A 20,320-nucleotide genomic window follows, 5' to 3' on the forward strand; every position below is an offset into this window, starting at 1 on the left:
CTGTTGCTGTTGTGGTTCTGAAAGAACAACACTCTACTTTTTTCAAACTTTTTACATTATATAACAGAAATAATAATCAATCTTAATCGATTCAATTGAAACCGTTCAAAATTACTTCAAGAACTTCACACAATTAACATTCATATAAAATTGACATCAGCAAAAACTGCAGACCATTATTGTATTAAATCACAAAATATCTGGTACAATTTGAACATGATCAAAACTTAATGCGAAACATCGTTATTAGATGACTCTTCTCTGTGCCCAATGCATTTCGAGCTCATAAAGCTCTTCATCAGGGGCCTGTAAACTGAAAGTAAAAAAAATGACAATTATTCAACTGTTTGATGACTAGGGTTTCAAAGCTTCACAAGGTACAAGGCAGACTACTACTCAGAAAAAAATGATAAAAAAGCATTGTAGAAAAAGCAAGAACCCTTTTACCCACCATTGTTTTTTGCAGTTTAATGCACAATAATACTCACTGATCTAAAAATTGAAACTTTCAGTAATCCTGAAACATTAGCGCAATCAATCAGAATCATCAAGGCGTACACTACTAATGCCTCTATAGACAACGGTCTGAGCCATGACGACCGTCTTACCTTTCTGCAAACTGAAAACTATTCTGTAAGGTAAACCTTCTCTCTAGTATCGCCAAGCTCTCGACAACCGTGGCTGTTCTATCTTCTGCAATCAAATAACAAAACCAAGGCTTACTACCAAATGATGAAAAAACTCACGGGTCCAAAAATGCCATGAAGACCACCTACTTATACAAAGAGACTCACTCGACCCTTACCTGCGTGGTAGGTTAACTTGGGTTCTACGACTCGCCCTCGCGTTGTACAGAGACTGCACTGAACGGCAGCTCGCCTCGTCCGAAATTACCGCGATAACTCTCGTTATCAACAATCCGCAACTGAAAAAGGACTACACAGGACTACAGGAGATCTCAGACGCGGTGCAGCAAATGATACACAAAGGTTCATACTTCAACAAAAAGCATGTTCACCGTTCAACGGCTCCAAGGTCAGAGAACAAAAGAGTGTCCTCTATATTCTGTTTACATTATAGGCTCCGAGAGTCACTTCTCCCGAACTCTACTGGGAACTAACACTGAAAACGGGCTTAGTCGGTGCTCTAGTCAGATCACGGACGCCATGAGTTTTTTCATCATTTGGTAGTAAGCCTTGGTTTTGTTATCTGATTGCAGAAGATAGAACAGCCATGGTTATCGAGAGCGGGGCGATACTAGAGAGAAGGTTTACCTTACAGAATAGTTTTCAGTTTGCAGAAAGGTAAGACGGTCGTCATGGCTCAGACCGTTGTCTATAGAGGCATTAGTCGTGTACGCCTTGATGATTCTGATTGATTGCGTTTATGTTTCAGGATTACTGAAAGTTTCCTTTTTTAGATCAGTGAGTATTGTTGATTTTGCAGTTTAATGCACAATGGTGGGTAAAAGGGTTCTTGCTTTTTCTACAATGCTTTTTTCTCAATTTTTTCTGAGTAGTAGTCTGCCTTGTACCTTGTGAAGCTTTGAAACCCTAGTCAAACAGTTGAATAATTGTCACTTTAATTTCAGTTTACAGGCCTCTGATGAAGAGCTCTATGAGCTCGAAATGCATTGGGCACAGAGAAGAGTCATCTAATAATGATGTTTCGCATTAAGTTTTGATCATGTTCAAATTGTACCAGATATTTTGTGATTTAATACAATAATGGTCTGCAGTTTTTGCTGATGTCAATTCTATATGAATGTTAATTTTGTGAAGTTCTTGAAGTAAGTTTGAACGGTTTCAATTGAATCGATTAAGATTGATTATTATTTCTGTTATATAATGTAAAAAAATTGAAAAAAGTAGAGTGTTCTTTCAGAACCACAACAGCAACAGTGCACTGAGGTCAAGTGTGCTCCACACCTAAGATAATTCTGTATCGGCCCTAAATATGAATTTTATATGTTAAGAGGTTTTTATTTATGGATGGACTGAGCACGCAACAAATGCAAGAAAATCCCTTTTCCTGGTTTTGACTAACAGATAAGACTACGTTAAGTTGTCTCCCTGTTTAACATTTTCTAAAAACCATTGAAAAAAAGAAAATGTGACAGTTTCTTTTTTTCAATGGTTTTTATAAAATGTATTGTAATATTTTAATAAATTGTATGATTTTTTTATGGAATAATGATGAACAACAGATCGGATCTTTTTTTATAATAACATTTAATATAAAAACGCAAAACCTTTTGTTAATCTTGCTCTGTCCATTTCTGATGCATAGCTCATATTGTTCAAAATCATCAGTATTTATGAGTTAAATGTGAATTGTTTAATCCTCATGATATATCTGTAAATGTGTTAATTTGTTTTTGGACTCTAAGAATTGACTAAACTTACAGATCACCATAGAATAAGGTTAAACAGGGAGACAACTTAACGTAGTCTTATCTGTTACTCAAAACCAGGAAAAGGGATTTTCTTGCATTTGTTTAATTACAAACCCATTCCCTTTTTCTTCAAAAAGGGTGTCTCCCATTATATTTTTACTGGACTGAGCACGCAGTATTCTCACTTGTTATGTGGCCTGATTTTATTATGGTGTATTTTATTTGCACTTTCATGGTATTTTTTTATACAGAATAAAGTAATTTGAAACGAACACTCAACCAATCAAAAATAGGGCAAAACCTAAAATGTTCTAGGGATGTGACAAACAAGATAGGGAGAAAGGAAGCCACTCCACTAGGGAGAACCAAATGCTGGAGCTGCCGGATAAAGGTGAAATGTGTTTTTTCTCTTTCCCAGGAGTATGTTTTTTAAATTTAGAATGAAATAAAGTAGGAGTGGGGCCTGTATGAAATTCTTCATCCGAGCCCCATAAAAGCTCTGACAAGCCTGGTGGAACCAAGTGTGGCAGGCAACGATCAGCACTTTCAAGGGAATTAACACCTTGGCTGCTAGGCATATTTTTCCCGTGTGCTGGAAAGCTTTGATCACCATTGTTCATGACGAGCTCAGCTCGTCATCAGCACAGCTCAACCGCGCATCATGACGAGCTCAGTTCGTCATCAGCATCGAAAGGGTTAAATTGTACATAGAGATTTAGGAGGCGGCTGTTACTATAGCCTGAGGTGCCTATGAAGAGGGATATGACCAGAGTCCCGGGAAGTAGGGAATGTGAGGTGATGGGCAGAATTGAAACAGAGAGATGGAATCCAAATTAACAGCTTCAAAACGAATCAAATAGAACATATACACACACACACACATATATATATTTATTTATATTTGTGAAACAAAACATTTTCCTAAAGGATTGAATTCACAAAGCTTTGATCACCAAACATTGTCCTCGCCAGAGACGAATAAAGGAAACAGAAAGAAAACAAACATGGATGTGGTGGAAGATTAGGCAGAGGAGGCATACAGTGAGAAGACGCAAGCCATGGAAAGCATGCAGTAAGCTGCCAGAATAGGGTGGATACACATACACCTAGGCGAGGACAGAGCCGTGACATTTGCCAAGTGTGACGAGGGGCTGGGAGGGAGGCACAGGTCTCTGCCACCCAGGGAATGCTGTCCACATGAACTGCCGCAGCAATCCACACCTGCAGTGCCAAGCTGATCAAAATCATGTTAACACAGCCTGAAGGCTCAAGACTGTGGATGGGACATTGTTTTTTCATTGTTTAGGATTCCTTTTAATACTGGACTCAAATCAACAAAGTGGAGAACTTCATTTTGGAAAACATTGTTGCCGCTTTGGTTTTAACACCCTCCCACTCACAGGTTCACAATCGCCTGACACCAAGAGCACTCTGGTGTGTGTGACCGGTCTCCTTGAACGTCGCCCACTCCCTCAAGAGTAGGGAAAGACGTGTTTGGGCTGGCTTTCGTCTGGACTTTAGCTTTCCATGAATATTGTTTCTTTTATTTTCCGCATTTGATAGTCTGTCAACATAGGTCCACAGAACAGATGCATCATTGCTGGAGCATCTCACCATGAGGCGCTGCACAGACAGTTGTGCTGTGTCCATCTGAGACCAGATCACAGAACGAGGATGTGTTGAGGGGCGAAGAGGGAGTCATTGAGACAGTACATCGTACTGCTGGTGTTTTCATATGTATGTTACACATTTACATTCTGAAACTTTGGGAGACCACGTTATTAGCAACAAATGGCGGACTGTTCCAGTCATGTTCCATGGGACCCTAGCTCAATATATTTATTGACAATCCTGCCCGTATGCCCTTTGAGGGTCACTTGCAGTTCTTCAGGGGCCACAAAGAAGAGATGATTACCTTTCTGCGCATGCTCATTGAAGCTAAATGCTGTGTGTGTGCTTACAGGGTCACCACACCGAGCACTGCCGAAAAGCAACAGAGTCAAAAAACACCAAAAAACAACCCTACCGTCAGAAACGTCATCACATCTCCTTCCTTGAGTGACTGCAGCATAAACTCGTGGGCGAAAAGTCAGCTCGGGTTTGGGGGTCGGGTGCTAGTGAGGGGTGATGGGAAAACTCATCCTGTTTGGGTTGCACCCTTCAGAGCAGATATCCCGCCTGAAGATCACACCTGGAGTGGCTTCTCTGGCTCACACAAATCACACCTGCCAAGGCTGTCAGCCCAATTCATTTTTCTGACCTAGAAGAAAGAGGGGAGGGCTGCGGGGGCAGCGCGTGAGAAGGATGCAGCCCTCATAAAAAGCAGTGATGAATAAACACAATTGCTGTGAGCCGCCACCCACAGCTGACAAAGGTGATAAACCGCTGCGCTTCCGAACACTTTCCTGCAAATGCTAATCAGCGCCTACATGTCGTTTAACACGCCAATCAATAATGGCAGGATTTAAAAGCAGAAATTAGAGATATGAAAAATGAAGGCAGGCCATTTCCGACTCAGAACTTCAGGCGCGCGCGGCCGAAAACAAGAAAAATGAAACCAATTTAGCTCCAGATTAAGAAACAGAAAACTCAAGATGAATCAATTTAGCCTGCACACTAGGTCACCATACATCACGGCTCTGGGCTGGATTGGGAACCTGCCAGCCCGAGCCACCCCGTCCCGCTCAATGCTCATGAGGCATGATGATAACAAACACTTCATTTATCAGATGCACAGACTTCACCGCGCTCGGCGAGCCTGGCGAGGAACTGGGGCAAAAGCAAGCAGGCCCCAGGCCAGCAGCGTCCTCACAGAGATCCGGAGACTCCAGGACTCCTCGCCTTCGTCTCGTCTGCCAGAAGTAAGAACCTCAAATCTAATCTCCAACAAATATTCCAGGGTCTCGATGGGGTGTTCAGAGATCTACGGGGGCAAAGAAGAATCGAACCCATTCAAACTCCACGAGCAACTCCAGCTTGCCAACATTCACAGCTAAAGCAAGAGTCTCCAATTCCAAACAAACTATTCCAGTATTTGAAGAGGGTTTTCAGACATATAAGGGGGCAAGGAAGAATCACCATTCAAAACTCCACGAGCAACCCTCATCTTAGTCTTGCCAACAGGCCCCTGGCTTGCAACAATCACCGCTAGAACATTTCTACGTCCGACCAAAGTAAGAGTCTTCAAATCCAAACTTAAACTATTAGAGGGTCCTAAGGGGGTTTTCAGCGATCTGAAGGAAGGAGGAGGCATCAGACATATTCAAGACTTCACCTATACTAGTCTGTCACTGTGAAGCATCAGAAGCATTTACGATACTCTTAGTGTGTTTACACTAAAGGCAGCCAAAGTGCTCTATGCCCTCCAAAAGTAAGAGCCCTCCATTCTAAACGGCATCAAATATTTCAGGGTCTAAGGGGTTGTTCAGAGATCTGAAGGAACAAGGCGGCATCAGGACCTTTCAAGACTTCATGTACACTCTTCTGTCGCTGGGAAGCATCAGCCTGCCAACACTCCGGATACTCGTCACTTGTTTACCCTAAAGACAGTGAAAGCACTCTTCGCTCGCAAAAGTAAGAGCCCTCAATTCCAACCTTTAACTAATATTCCAGGGTCTCAACGAGATTTTTAGAGACCTGAGGGGAAAAGGAGGCACCAGAACCATTAGATACTCATTGAGTTTCCCTTCATTTTAGTTTGGCCGACAAGCCCCAGCCTGAAATCATTCCCAGCTATAAGATCTCTGCGTTCGACAAACATAAGAGCTTACAATTCCAAATACTCCAAGGTCTCAAGGGGGTTTAAGTGGCATGTGTATTGGAGTACTGCACTTAATTGCTATGCACTTGTGCTAAACAAGTCACAACAGTCAGCAATGTAATACCTGTGGATAGGCAGGCGTGTTTAATACAGAATGGGACACCCTCCAGCTCCCAACCCCCACCCACCGGCCACCATGCCCCCTGGTCTGGTCTCCACTCACTTTTCAATGTCGCTGTTTTTGCAGGTCTTCTGCAGCGGCTCCTGTTTACTGCTCTCACCGTTACTCGTGGAGGGCATTTCTAGAAGGCAAAAAGATTATACACCTTAGGATCATTGGCCACACTGTGCCTACAACTGAGGAAAAGCTAGGGCACATGATATTTCCACATTCAGGTGTACATTAGGCTTAAGAGTGTCTGATGCAAGCAGCCAGAAACCAGTGTCCTTAATGCCACTCGTGAACACATAGGTTTGGGGTGAGTGTAGTGTATGAGGGTATCAGACTCTCAATGGCTGACGCCAACACCGGCCCAAGACTCTTAGCCAAGTGCATATGAAGACAAGTGGAGATTGGGCGCAGATTTACACAGCACACTAACGCAAGACGGACCATGCTACATCCTTTCTGGGAACGGTCATAGATGTCCGTGGCAATGCTAACCACTACTGATGCACGAATACTCAAGACTTTGCATCTGTTGTGCGTGAATATTGCAGCGTCAGTAGTACACTATGTTACAGACTCTGTCCCACCAGTACCAGTCTTTCAGAAGCACCAGCTGTGAGACAAACTGGTGATTCTAAAAACCGGTCAGTGGGTCCCAACAGTACAGGCCTTTTGACAAATGATGTGCCCTGGAGAAGGAGACACAGATTAAAGGTCCAAAGGGAAGCCCAAGGAACCCTGTGCAATCAGGTAGATTCATGCAATACAACTGACAAGTAGTTCGGCAGGAAGAAAGTCGCCACTTGAATGAGCAACAACAGGAAGGGGTAAGGTGTGGGCCCAGGGTAAACGGTGCTACAGTCCAACAGTTTCAAAGTCTGTGCAGTCATATGCAAATTGTAGATCCACATATCCCACCCTCTCTCCCTCTACCCTGTTCACGATACACAGAAGAACCTGCGTTGCCCATACACACATCCGCATTCACACTACAACTCAAGCATCATAAGCATAACCCTCAGGAAGAGAACACGTGTCTCAACTCACCGTCGCTGGCCCATTTGGAAAATTCGGGGGTTATTCGGGTGCTGGGCGTTCCACCGCTAGAAGGGGAACAAACAGTCATCCAATTAATATCTGCACTTCGAGCAATCTTCGGCCATAACACCTGCTAAACAGAAGCATGCCACATGCGGTGGAACATTTTAAAACTTGCAAGATACTGCCCCCCCCCCCCCCCCCCCCCCTCACCCCCAACTTCAGCCAAACAAGCACAACCTTTCAACCACCCAGAAAGTTGTCATAGTGCCATGAAACTCTGGAATTCGTCTCCAAATGAGTTAGCTGAAGATCACATTGGTAGTGGAGACGAGTGTTGACTCTACTCGTTCATCTGCAATGCCATCAATTTTGCTTCGGCTGTTCCAGTACTTGTTGGGCAGCACAGTTACAAACAATCTTTGAGCCCAACAGGTAAACTCCATTTCCTTCTCTCTCACACGTTGCCTTCCGGCTAAGGCTGTATGGAAGGGACGGTCTGGGGCCTGCAGGGATTTGGCATCAGGGAATTAACCCTATCAGAAGATGCGCTTTGGCAGAAAGGCTACCACAGCAGAGAAGTGAAACACCTGCAATCTGTTAAGTAAACATCAGACCGAACACTGCTCATTACACCTGGGCTTCCATGGTGAATCTATAGTCTGGAGTATGGGCCCAAATACTTTCTTCGAAGCTACCGGTGACACTGCCAAATGACAGGTTACTGATGACCAAGACTACTTGGTCTTTTCCACCACCCTGCACTTCCTCTCCTAACCCAACTCCTGCAGGTTCGGGTTCATTACTGCTCTCCCTCTTCACAGCTTTTCTATAGTGCTCCCTGCCTTGCTCTTCTCTCATCCTGATGAAAAATAAGGGCCGGACCCTAAAATCAGTGTTTGTGGCTGCAACCCGCCACCACCAGCACAAGTTAAGCAAATGGCATGAGAATGTGCAACAGAAGACCCCAGTAGGATCAACTTCTCATGGTTTATCTCACACTGTGTGACCACAGGCAGTGGCCGGTAACTCCTGCGTGTCCAGCTCCTAGACTAAAGTCCTTTTCGTAGGTACAGACCACTGCAGGAAGTAAAATAGCAATCCTTACTCCAATGTGCCAAGAAAGAACTACACCCTTCAGATCCTTTAGCAATAAATCTTCAGTGGAGGCTGCGCCTGTGAGCACACATGAGCCTCGGATAGTAAACCCCCAGTAGAGACTGCACCTGTGCGTACACACGGGGGCCTCTAGTAGTGAACCCCAAGTAGAGGCTGCGCCGGCGCATACACACGAGCCTCTGACAGTAAACCCCCAGTAGAGGCTGTGCCTGCGCACACACAGTGGCCTCTTGTAGTAAACCCCAAGTAGAGGCTGCGCCTGTGAGCACACACGAGCCTCGGATAGTAAACCCCAGTAGAGACTGCGCCTGTGCACACACAGGGGCCTCTAGTAGTGAACCCCAAGTAGAGGCTGCGCCGGCGCATACACAGGGGCCTCTTGTAGTAAGCCCCCAGTAGAGACTGCGCCTGTGCACACACAGTGGCCTCTTGTAGTAAACCCCAAGTAGAGGCTGCGCCTATGAGCACACACGAGCCTCAGATAGTAAACCCCCAGTAGAGGCTGTGCACACACAGTGGCCTCTTGTAGTAAACCCCAAGTAGAGGCTGCGCATGTGAGCACACACGGGCCTCTGATAGTAACCCCCAGTAGAGACTGCGCCTGTGCACACACAGGGGCCTCTAGTACTGAACCCCAAGTAGAGGCTGCACCGGCGCATACACACGAGCCTCGGACAGTAAACCCCCAGTAGAGACTGCGCCTGTGCACACACAGGGGCCTCTAGTAGTGAACCTCAAGTAGAGGTTGTGCCGGCGCATACACACGAGCCTCGGACAGTAAACCCCCAGTAGAGGCTGTGCCTGTGCACACACAGTGGCCTCTTGTAGTAAACCCCAAGTAGAGGCTGCGCCGGCGCATACACACGGGCCTCTGATAGTAAACCCCCAGTAGAGACTGCCCCTGTGCACACACAGGGGCCTCTAGTAGTGAACGCCAAGTAGAGGCTGCGCCGGCGCATACACACGGGCCTCTGATAGTAACCCCCAGTAGAGGCTGCGCCTGCGCGCACAGAGTGGCCTCTTGTGGTAAACCCCAAGTAGAGGTTGCGCCTGGGAGCACACACAAGCCTCGGATAGTAAACCCCCAGTAGAGACTGCGCCTGCGCACACACAGGCCTTGTGTATTTACCCTCCAGTAGAGGCTGCGCACACACAGGCCTCTGATAGTAAACCCCCAGTAGAGGCTGCGCCTGCGCGCACACAGTGGCCTCTTGTGGTAAACCCCAAGTAGAGGTTGCGCCTGTGAGCACACACAAGCCTCGGATAGTAAACCCCCAGTAGAGACTGCGCCTGTGCACACACACGGGCCTCGTGTATTTAACCTCCAGTAGAGGCTGCGCCGGCGCGCGCACACACGGGCCTTTGATAGAAACCACCAGTAGAGGCTGGAGCTGGGTCTGTGCGCACACAGACCTTGTGTATTAAACCCCCAGTAGAGGCTGCGCCTGTGCACACACGGACCTCTGGTAGGAACCCCCAGTAGAGGCTGCGCCTGTGCACACACAGGGGCCTCTAGTAGTGAACCCCAAGTAGAAGCTGCGCCGGCGCATACACACGAGCCTCGGACAGTAAACCCCCAGTAGAGGCTGAGCCTGTGCACACACAGGGGCCTCTAGTAGTGAACCCCAAGTAGAGGCTGCGCCGGCGCATACACACGGGCCTCTAGTAGTGAACCCCAAGTAGAGGCTGCGCCGGCGCATACACACGGGCCTCTGATAGTAACCCCCAGTAGAGGCTAAGCCTGTACACACACGGGGGCCTCTAGTAGTGAACCCCAAGTAGAGGCTGCGCCTGTGCACACACAGAGGCCTCTAGTAGTGAACCCCAAGTAGAGGCTGCGCATGTGAGCACACACAAGCCTCCGATAGTAACCCCCAGTAGAGGCTGCGCCTGTGCACACACGGGGTCTCTAGTAGTGAACCCCAAGTAGAGGCTGCGCCGGCGCATACACAGGGGCCTCTTGTAGTAAGCTCCCAGTAGAGGCTGCGCCTGTGCACACACAGGGGCCTCTAGTAGTGAACCCCAAGTAGAGGCTGCGCCGGCGCATACACAGGGGCCTCTGATAGTAAACTCCAAGTAGAGGCTGCGAGCTGCGCCTGTGCGCACACAGACCTCGTGTGATAAACCCCCAGTAGAGGCCTCTGATAGTAAACCCCCAGTAGAGACTACACCTGTGCGCACACACGGGCCTCGTATTAAACCCCCAGTAGAGGCTGCGCCGGCGCATACACAGGGGCCTCTGATAGTAAACTCCAAGTAGAGGCTGCGAGCTGCGCCTGTGCGCACACAGACCTCGTGTGATAAACCCCCAGTAGAGGCCTCTGATAGTAAACCCCCAGTAGGGACTACACCTGTGCGCACACACGGGCCTCGTATTAAACCCCCAGAAGAGGCTGCACCAGCGCACAAACACGGGCCTCTGATAGTAAACCCCCAGTAGAGGCTGCGCCTGTGCACACACAGGGGCCTCTTGTAGTAAACTCCCAGTAGAGACTGCACATGTGCGCACACACAAGCCTCCAATAGTAAACCCCCAGTAGAGGCTGAGAGCTGCGCCTGTGCTCTCACGGGCCTCTTTTAGTAAACCCCCAGTAGAGGCTGCGCCTGGGGGCACACAGGGGCCTCTTGTAGTGAAGCTCCAGTAGAGGCTGTGCCTGAGCACACATAAGGGCCTCTTGTAGTAAAGCCCCAGTAGAGGCTGCGAGCTGCGCCTGTGCGCACACAGACCTTGTGTATTAAACCACCAGTAGTGGCCTCTGATAGTAAACCCCCAGTAGAGACTGCGCCTGCGCACAAAAGGGCCTCGTGTATTAAACCGCCAGTAGAGGCTGCATCTGTGCGCACACACGGGCCTTGGATAGTAAACCCCCAGTAGAGGCTGCGCCTGCGAACACACAGGGGCCTCTTGTAGTAAAGCCCCAGTAGAGGCTGCGAATGTAGGCACACAGGGGCCTCTTGTAGTAAAGCCCCAGTAAAGGCTGTGCCTGTGCTCACACAGGGGCCTCCTGTAGTAAAGCCCCAGTAAAGGCTGTGCCTGTGCTCACACAGGGGCCTCTTGTAGTAAAGCCCCAGTAAAGGCTGTGCCTGTGCTCACACAGGGGCCTCTTTTAGAAAAGCCCCAGTAGAGGCTGTGCCTGAGCACACACACACACACGGACCCCCCCCCTCTCCTCCCTGTAAAGGCTGTGACTGTGTGCGCACACACACACGGACCCCCCCCCCTCTCCTCCCTGTAAAGGCTGTGACTGTGTGCGCACACACACACGGGCCTCTTGCATGAAAGTCCCAATAGAGGCCACACACACAGACACACACAGACACACACACACACACACACACACACAGAGACACACACACACAGAGACACACACACACACACACACACACACACGCCCCCCCCCCAGTAAAGGATGCGACTGTGTGCGCACACACACACACAAGGGCCTCTTGCATGAAAGTCCCAATCGAGGCTGCACGCGCACACACACACACACACACACGCACGCGCCCCCCCAGTAAAGGCTGTGACTGTGCGCGCGCGCACACACACACACACACACACACACACACACACACACAGGCCTCTTGCATGAGACCCCCAGTAAAGGCTGCACCTGTGCTCACCCGGGCATCTGGTAGTAAACCCCCAGTAGAGGCTGCGCCTGTGCACACACAGGGGCCTCTTGTAGTAAAGCCCCAGTAGAGGCTGTGCCTGTGCTCACACGGACCTCAGGTAGTAAACCTCCTCCAAGCATAAGAGCAGCCCCACCCGCCCATTGCCATTTTTGTCATAAAAGGACGAGGCGGGGATGCACATAGGAAAATACAAACCACTCCAGCCTGGCTGGTGCCGCCAGCATCGCTCCAGCATCATCCACACGTACTTTTCCAAGAGCATAGGACAATATCAGCTTTGGAATCAGGTGCGAGAGAGGCACAAGCTGAACACCCGCAATTTAAAATGAATACATCACATTTCCATTCGAGGGAGTGATGCATACAGATCTGTTGTTTATTTTGTGTTTTTTAGATAATATAATTTCATCTAACACTATACTTCAAAGCGCTGGTAGGGCATTCTAATACTTATTTTACGTATCCCTGTTGTAAAACTCCTGATCCGGAGTACCACTACCATACAATGCATAAAACGAAATACAAATAAAACCATCACAGACAACTGAAAGAAGTATGAAAAGGTGGGACAAAAAGCCAAGCAAATAATACAACATTGGTTTAGGTTTGATGGTTTCATAGAACGCGCTTTCGGCCCAAGAACATTGGATCGCTTAACATGTACGCCACATTCAGGTTCGTGGTTTTTTTGAATCATGGAGAATCCCTGCGGCCGAACCCTAATACAAGTATGTAGCAAAATACTGATGAATTTTCGAATGTCAGTGTCCAATCAACAATTCATCAGTAACCATATAAATCTATCATATGAAATACCACAAAAAGACCAGCACAGTTGCTCAAAGCTGCGCCCATACCGAAAAAACGTGAAGTGCACGATTGTCTCAACCTAATAAACTTATTTTGACTTGTACTTAAGTGATTGTCTATCTAACTTGCATATTAAAACACAACCTCCTCGGATAGGTCTGTAAAACTTACCTTTTGTCCCGTAAGTTTTGTCCTGAATTTAGACCGTCTATCCTGAATTTTTGTCCTGAAATGTGACCCTTTGTCCTGAATTTTTACTCACTGTCCTGAATTTGCATCCATGCCAGATGGTCACCCACAGGGGTCACTTGCAGTAAACCCCCAGTAAAGGCTGCACCTGTGCGCACACAGGTTAAGTGTACTGTAGAGAGATATGCTTCATCGGAGGTAGGAGACAGCCACTGGGACCTGGGCCTACATTACTTCACATCCAACCACGGTTTCTCGTTAGCTCATCTGCAAAGCAGTGCTGCTACCAAGCGGCCACCGTGCAGAGACGAAAATACACATTTTAGTCATAAGAAGTTACTAGGGCTACGCATATGTGCTGACTTATAGGATAAAGCAAGGCATTGTACAGCAGAAAATGGAGGCATCCTGAGGTTTCACTAACTAGCACCGAGTGACGTCAGCAGTAACAACCACTGGCAATGTCAAGTAGGCTGTGCCCCACCCCACAGACTGCTGCTGAAAGGCTGGCGCGTGGAAACAACTCGCAGACACACACACTCAGACCCTTTCCCAGGGTCCAAGCCCCCCCCCCCTTCTAGCTAGAAGCGGCTGCAGCTTACTTCATAACGGCTCCGCGGAGGGCCTCCCGCTCCTTGGCCTCGGCGGGCTCCTCGCCGGTGCAGGGAATGATATCCGCCTCGGTGTACCTGGCGCAGGGTGTTAAGGAAGCATGGAGTGTCAAACTGTGGCTCACACGCCCGCTCTCACCACAGCTGCACCAGAGCAGCTTTGGGCGTGAGGGCCGGGCTCGGGTGTCAGCAGAGGGACCACTACTGCTCCGGCAGTTATTCAAAGAGAATCCTTAGTATTACGCTGCAGAAGGTTTAAAGCATCGTAAAAAAGCCTCAACAAAAACACACCAATATGTAACGCAAGGTTTAGAGCGGTCAGCGACAATGCTTTAACATTAATTTCACCGTGTTTCACAATAAAGAAAATTTATTAAACAACAGAGAAAGGGGGTGTTTTTCCTCAGCAAAGCTATAGGTCAGCCATACATTACTGGATCCCCGCCAAAGTAAGGCAGTAGCCTTACCTCCTAACATTTCCCCTTCTTGCAGGAACACTCTTCAGACTTTTTCAGGTTTGGCCTAAGCGGAGACCCTTTGTGTTCAATTACAACACATCCAGGAGCTTTAAGCCCTCCCTCTTCGTCCACTGGTCTTCTGTGGTGTCATTCACACTTGTTTCGGCCCGCCACAGCATACAGCAGGAGGGCACAGGGCCAGCCCACTCCAGCCACTGGCTCACCTACCCGAGTGACAGCATTCTGCCCCTGCACTGGCTCACCTGCCCGAGTGACAGCATTCTGCCCCTGCACTGGCTCACCTGCCCGAGTGACAGCATTCTGCCCCTGCACTGGCTCACCTGCCCGAGTGACAGCATTCTGCCCCTGCTCTGGCTCACCTGCCCGAGTGACAGCATTCTGCCCCTGCACTGGCTCACCTGCCCGAGTGACAGCATTCTGCCCCTGCACTGGCTCACCTGCCCGAGTGACAGCATTCTGCCCCTGCACTGGCTCACCTGCCCGAGTGACAGCATTCTGCCCCTGCACTGGCTCACCTGCCCGAGTGACAGCATTCTGCCCCTGCTCTGGCTCACCTGCCCGAGTGACAGCATTCTGCCCCTGCTCTGGCTCACCTGCCCGAGTGACAGCATTCTGCCCCTGCACTGGCTCACCTGCCCGAGTGACAGCATTCTGCCCCTGCACTGGCTCACCTGCCCGAGTGACAGCATTCTGCCCCTGCACTGGCTCACCTGCCCGAGTGACAGCATTCTGCCCCTGCTCTGGCTCACCTGCCCGAGTGACAGCATTCTACCCCTGCACTGGCTCACCTGCCCGAGTGACAGCATTCTGCCCCTGCACTGGCTCACCTGCCCGAGTGACAGCATTCTACCCCTGCACTGGCTCACCTGCCCGAGTGACAGCATTCTGCCCCTGCACTGGCTCACCTGCCCGAGTGACAGCACCTGCCCGAGTGACAGCATTCTACCCCTGCACTGGCTCACCTGCCCGAGTGACAGCATTCTGCCCCTGCACTGGCTCACCTGCCCGAGTGACAGCACCTGCCCGAGTGACAGCATTCTGCCCCTGCACTGGCTCACCTGCCCGAGTGACAGCATTCTACCCCTGCACTGGCTCACCTGCCCGAGTGACAGCATTCTGCCCCTGCACTGGCTCATTTGCCCGAGTGACAGCATTCTGCCCCTGCACTGGCTCACCTGCCCGAGTGACAGCATTCTGCCCCTGCACAGAGTGCACATCTGCACAATAGGTAGCCCCTTTCAGTGCTAGGCATTGTTGCGTGCGCTTTTACGTAAATAGGCAATATAATTTGGCTTTTACACAAGGTTTGGTGTCATACAATATATGCCTTTGTACGGAAAACAAAATAAGATTTGGCAAATATAAAACTTAACAGCAAAGACCAACTGGCTTTGCCAATGCTGGTTTGTCAAGAGTTGTAGATCACAGACTTGTGGAAACGTAACCGTTTTCTTTTTCACAAAGATAGATCTTTAATTTTTTTTAAAAATTTAGAACACAAGTGGTTTGATAGATTGTTTTTTGTTTTTATCATGACAACTGATATGAATACCACACAAGCTTGAAATCTACCACAAGTCACAGGTGCTCCCCTCAGCGTGCATTAAAGATTTAACAAACCCATCACTCGCACTCAGACTATTGGAACAGTTCTGTGTCGAAACGTCACCCCTTACGTAGGACTGCTGAAATGAACAAGCAGCGGCAGTCAAAATCTGCACAGGAAAAGTAGGTGCAGTGGTTTCATTTTTTAAATAGCTTTTATGGCAAACATATGCCATAAAATGCAAAGGAAAAGAATTTGAACTCTAAACGGAACAACGTGTTTGCAATACATTTGTCAAATAAAAAATAAAAATACTTTCACTTATAATTTTTACACAAGAGTATAGGAACTTCCAGACAGTTGACTAAAAACAGGTATACAATTCCTTTTTATTTGTACTGCACTTCACAGGAAATTTACTAATGACCTTGAATTACTAGAACATGAAGGCATAGTTTAAACAGATAAGGATAAATAACGAATAAAAAAAAAACGGAAAAGAAATGGCAGGCTAACTATAGTATTGGCCCACTAGGCCCTGTACTGAATTTCAATTATTTTATGGGGATCTGCACAATTCGTAGAAAAACGTCATCACTAACAAAGAAAGAGCCAAAGGCTGAATTGGGCATGCCCATTCTTCCTCGGTGTGCTGTGGTAGGCGGAAGCAACATTTGATTGACGTTAGAAGAGTCCAATGGATCATGAGGACTGAACTAAAGGCCCTCTTCATTATGTAAACATGTATGTATTGTTTTCTAGAAATTACATTGAATACACCAGTCTTAAAACAGCAAAAGCCCCCAAGGCCAAAGGAATAAGAAAATGCAAGAGAACTCTGCAAAAAAACTGTAGGATCTGAATACAATACACTGCAAATGTTCCATTCATCGCCGGATGTAATGCACTTTATTGGGCCTACTTAATAATTACACAAAGATGTTCAACTCCATTAACTTTCCAAATCAAACTCCTTTTTGATGTAACACAAGAGACCGGACCCGAGGTATTGAAAGCTAATGTCCTGAAATACTTCGCCTGGTCCAATAAAAGGTATTATAACCCCCCTCAGTATAATTTTGACAGATTAACACATAAAACTGCACGACACAAAGGCCGGTTTTACGTGGTATTTCAAAATCCATTACTCTAGGGACAGCTGCAATCTAATTTTTTAGGTCTGTTTTAGCGGACAGTGCAAGGTGTCTGATGGCAAAAATACCTTGCCATCTTACAGTGGGCTTAAAGCCTGCACATGGTTTACCACTGGTTGGATTTGCCACTCATTTTCTTGCTTTTTATTATTTATAAGCGTGTCTGAGCTTTACTTTCCCTTCTTGCGTTTGTCCCTCCACTTGAGCAGTGACGCAAATACTTGTACCTTTCCATTGCTCACTTTTGAAGCACCACTTTTTTACATTTTAGTTTAAGTACGAGAGTGCCCGTCTTCCCAGACATCTTACTCGTGCACAGCGCCATCCACCGTGGTCCGCATCCTCTCCCTCGCCAGTGTGGTCCGCTATGTAGTGCTAAGCTGCTAGTGTCCTGATAGCACTGTGTGCTTGTCTGCTCTGAGCAATAATTGCAAACAGCATCTTACACAGTGCAAGTACTGATAAAATAAGTATCAAGTCATTTCACAAAAGTGAAAATGATAAATTAGTAAGCAGTGAGAGAGGTGATGATTTTGAGATCCTCCCTAACCTAGGGAGAGAACCAAGCAGAAGCCTTGAAAACAAATAGCACATCTTCTTGAACGATTCGGTGGTGGTCCCACCCTCTTAGGACCACCCCAAGCACAGTTATGGGCAAAAATACAATCCCAAACAAAGGCCCTGCAAAGCATTATGGGACGAGATTAGCAGTGGGCAGTGTATAATATAGTATCCAATATCAAAATAATTCTACAAAGAGATGCAGTTCAACTAGTCGTCACTAGATGTCCCTCACAAGTCAAATGCAAAAGCTTCATGAAAGGGTTTCAATGCTTTTACATTTAACTCGTGAGGGACATCTAGTATCGACTAATTGAACTGCAGCTCTTTGTAGAATTATTTTGATATTGGACACTATAATATTCACTGCCCACTGCTAATCTCGTCCCATAATGCTTTGCAGGGCCTTTGTTTGGGATTGTATTTTTGCCCATAACTGTGCTTGCGGTGGTCCTAGGAGGAAGGGACCATCACTGAATTGTTCACCAGCATGATATGCTCTTGGTGTTCAAGGCATCTACTACCAACCTCCTACCATCCGTGTCTCAATAAACTAAACAAAGCTTTTGGGCTTTTTTTTAAATGTAAGGATCCAACTCAGATAAATACATAAAAAAAGGGGAAAAAACAGAGCGTCGTTTTGTAAACGCAAATCTACAAAATGAGGTGGATGGATGCATCATAGTTGATTTTTCTTGTTTGATGACTCTTTAACCAAGCTGCACAGTGTCTGGGATTCAGTACATCATCACTAAAACCTTTAGGAAAGTCAACAGGTCCCAAAGGCAAGGCACTCTGGATAGTGCTTGATACTACCACCTTGCAGCACTGCATTAAATACAATCATTTCAAAAAATGCAATGCTGTGCTAACCCCACTGGCTTTGGAACCTGCAAACTAACTCACCCAGAAATCTCTCCACCAGCCACAATAAACCACTAAATCTTCATACATACTAGTAGAGCTAGCCCGCACATATTTTGGTTAACCGTTGAGAAAGCCATGCAAGGACACCATGATCTAGGTTTGGTGGATTCGAATTACTTTAAACAATTATGCTGTCCAACTTTAAAGACCTCCTCAGGCATTTGAAGTTGTACCTAGCAATATTTAAGATGAGATGCCATATGATGAGCAAATGAATGATGGATTTAACCCAGATCTTTTTACAGGGGTGAATGTTTTAATTTATTCTGTAGCCCGTCCATCAATTGCTTTCTCGCCCTAAGTGCGCCGGGTATGCCTAGACGTGGGTCCCAGGCTTACTGTGCCACTGGATTCAAGCTATCCTGGCTGATGAGGGGTGAAACCCCGAAACCGGTCCTAGGATGCTTGTTTCCGGTCCAGGGAGGACCAGGCTTGGCAGTTCGGGCTGGACTGTTCCAATGAGTTACGGAGGCAAGACTGATTTGCACATGGCCAGGTCTAAACTGGTGTGGCATGGTGAGAAAAAGAATGACGGATTTAACCCAGATCTCTTGACCGAGGGTGAATGTGTTGATTTGTTTGTCCATCAATTGTGTGTCTTTTACTTGCTCCTTATTGACCAGGAAGTTGGAGTGGAGTTGAAGTGATATGGCAAGTTGATAATCCAAAGCCTCCAACTTTCCTAACTTAGAAAAGCCCTGTTTAATAGGAGGTGGGGCACCATTTCAACCAAACAGAGTGTAACATTATTATTACGAACACAATATATATTAATATCCAGCCAGGTTCATCTTAAGAGAAGTATCAATTTAATAAAAACCTGAAAATTTCAATACACATATAGAAGAATGATAGAAGTCTCAATGCCCTAGCCATGAGGTTTTAAATGAAGGGACATTTTTTTGGGGGGTGAAGGCCCTGTTCCATTGTCTAGTTATGAACATGGTTACAATTTGTTCATCCCGTTGTGAGGAAGAAGGGTCTTCACAACAAATGGCAGTAGTGCAGTACTGATACCGTAGTTGGTAGCCAATGGAGCACAAAGAGTCTTGGGTCTCTTGGTGGTGAAAAGGATAGAATGTGGTCTAATCTGCAAATAGGGAATTTGTAATCTGGGCCGAAGAGACTGCATCGGGTCCACAAACATAGAACCAGGGGCAGTGCACCGGCAGGTAATTGACCTCTGCACACAGCGCAGGGGAACCCTCTAGTATGGTTCGCAGACACTTCGATATCCACACCAACAAAAAGGGGGTGGGTTTCAAGTTCGCAAAAGTTATCTGGTGGTGCAGTAAAACTGAACTCAACAGCACAGTTTCCACTACTAAAACCTGATGGTAGCATCTGGCCATTTCTTGGCATGGTTACTTAGTGGGCTTTCAGGTGGTTGGCCTCTTGTCTCCTTGGTTTACACTAAATTCAGAGCTCACATTTGTGGTGAAGTCGATCTTAGGAGGCCTTCATTCACAGAAAAAGATCAGCAGGTGGCTTAGTCTGGATCACCTTTGTGTATGCCAGGCACGAGAAAACTGTCCCATACAAGTAGTTCCTTTCTGAAGACGTTGGTATATTTTATGTTTATTTTAGCGCTTACCTGGGGAAGCTGTTTCTTCTGGAAAGCTTACTTGTTATCCTATGGAGCAAGAAAGATTTTGTGGTGGGATTGGGAGGATGGGGAGTAGACACAGTGACGAGAGACCATAGACGTGTGCAGAAGAGTCAACAAGGGAACCTAGGTCACAACCAAAATCCAGTGGAGAGAGGTACGTCTGTAGGGAACACAACTTACTTTTGCTATGCTAATAATTTGCAGTGTTCATCCAAACAGTCAGCAAACACCCTGAATGAGGAAAAAGTGGGATTGTTTTGGTGTGAAAATCGGCAGCACTCACCCTTGTGGACAACCACGCAATACACCTACACGCA

At 47.1% G+C, this 20,320-nt stretch overlaps 1 protein-coding gene across 6 annotated transcripts in view; it reads right to left on the bottom strand.

The window, feature by feature from the left end:
* The window catches only part of RNF220 (ring finger protein 220), a 726,058-nt gene that overhangs the window by 39,348 nt on the left and 666,390 nt on the right, over positions 1-20,320 (bottom strand). For all 6 annotated transcript variants that reach the window (XM_086952315.1, XM_086952313.1, XM_086952312.1 and 3 more), the window contains 3 exons: positions 13,719-13,805; positions 7,372-7,427; positions 6,379-6,457 (listed from right to left, as the gene is read on the bottom strand). In XM_086952315.1, the coding sequence (XP_086808441.1) occupies positions 6,379-6,457; positions 7,372-7,427; positions 13,719-13,805 (222 nt within the window). The remainder of the gene's footprint in view (positions 1-6,378; positions 6,458-7,371; positions 7,428-13,718; positions 13,806-20,320) is intronic.

The sequence above is a fragment of the Lissotriton vulgaris genome, chromosome 1_1 (genome assembly GCF_964263255.1).
Source record: "Lissotriton vulgaris chromosome 1_1, aLisVul1.2, whole genome shotgun sequence".
Taxonomy (NCBI): Eukaryota; Metazoa; Chordata; class Amphibia; order Caudata; family Salamandridae; genus Lissotriton; species Lissotriton vulgaris.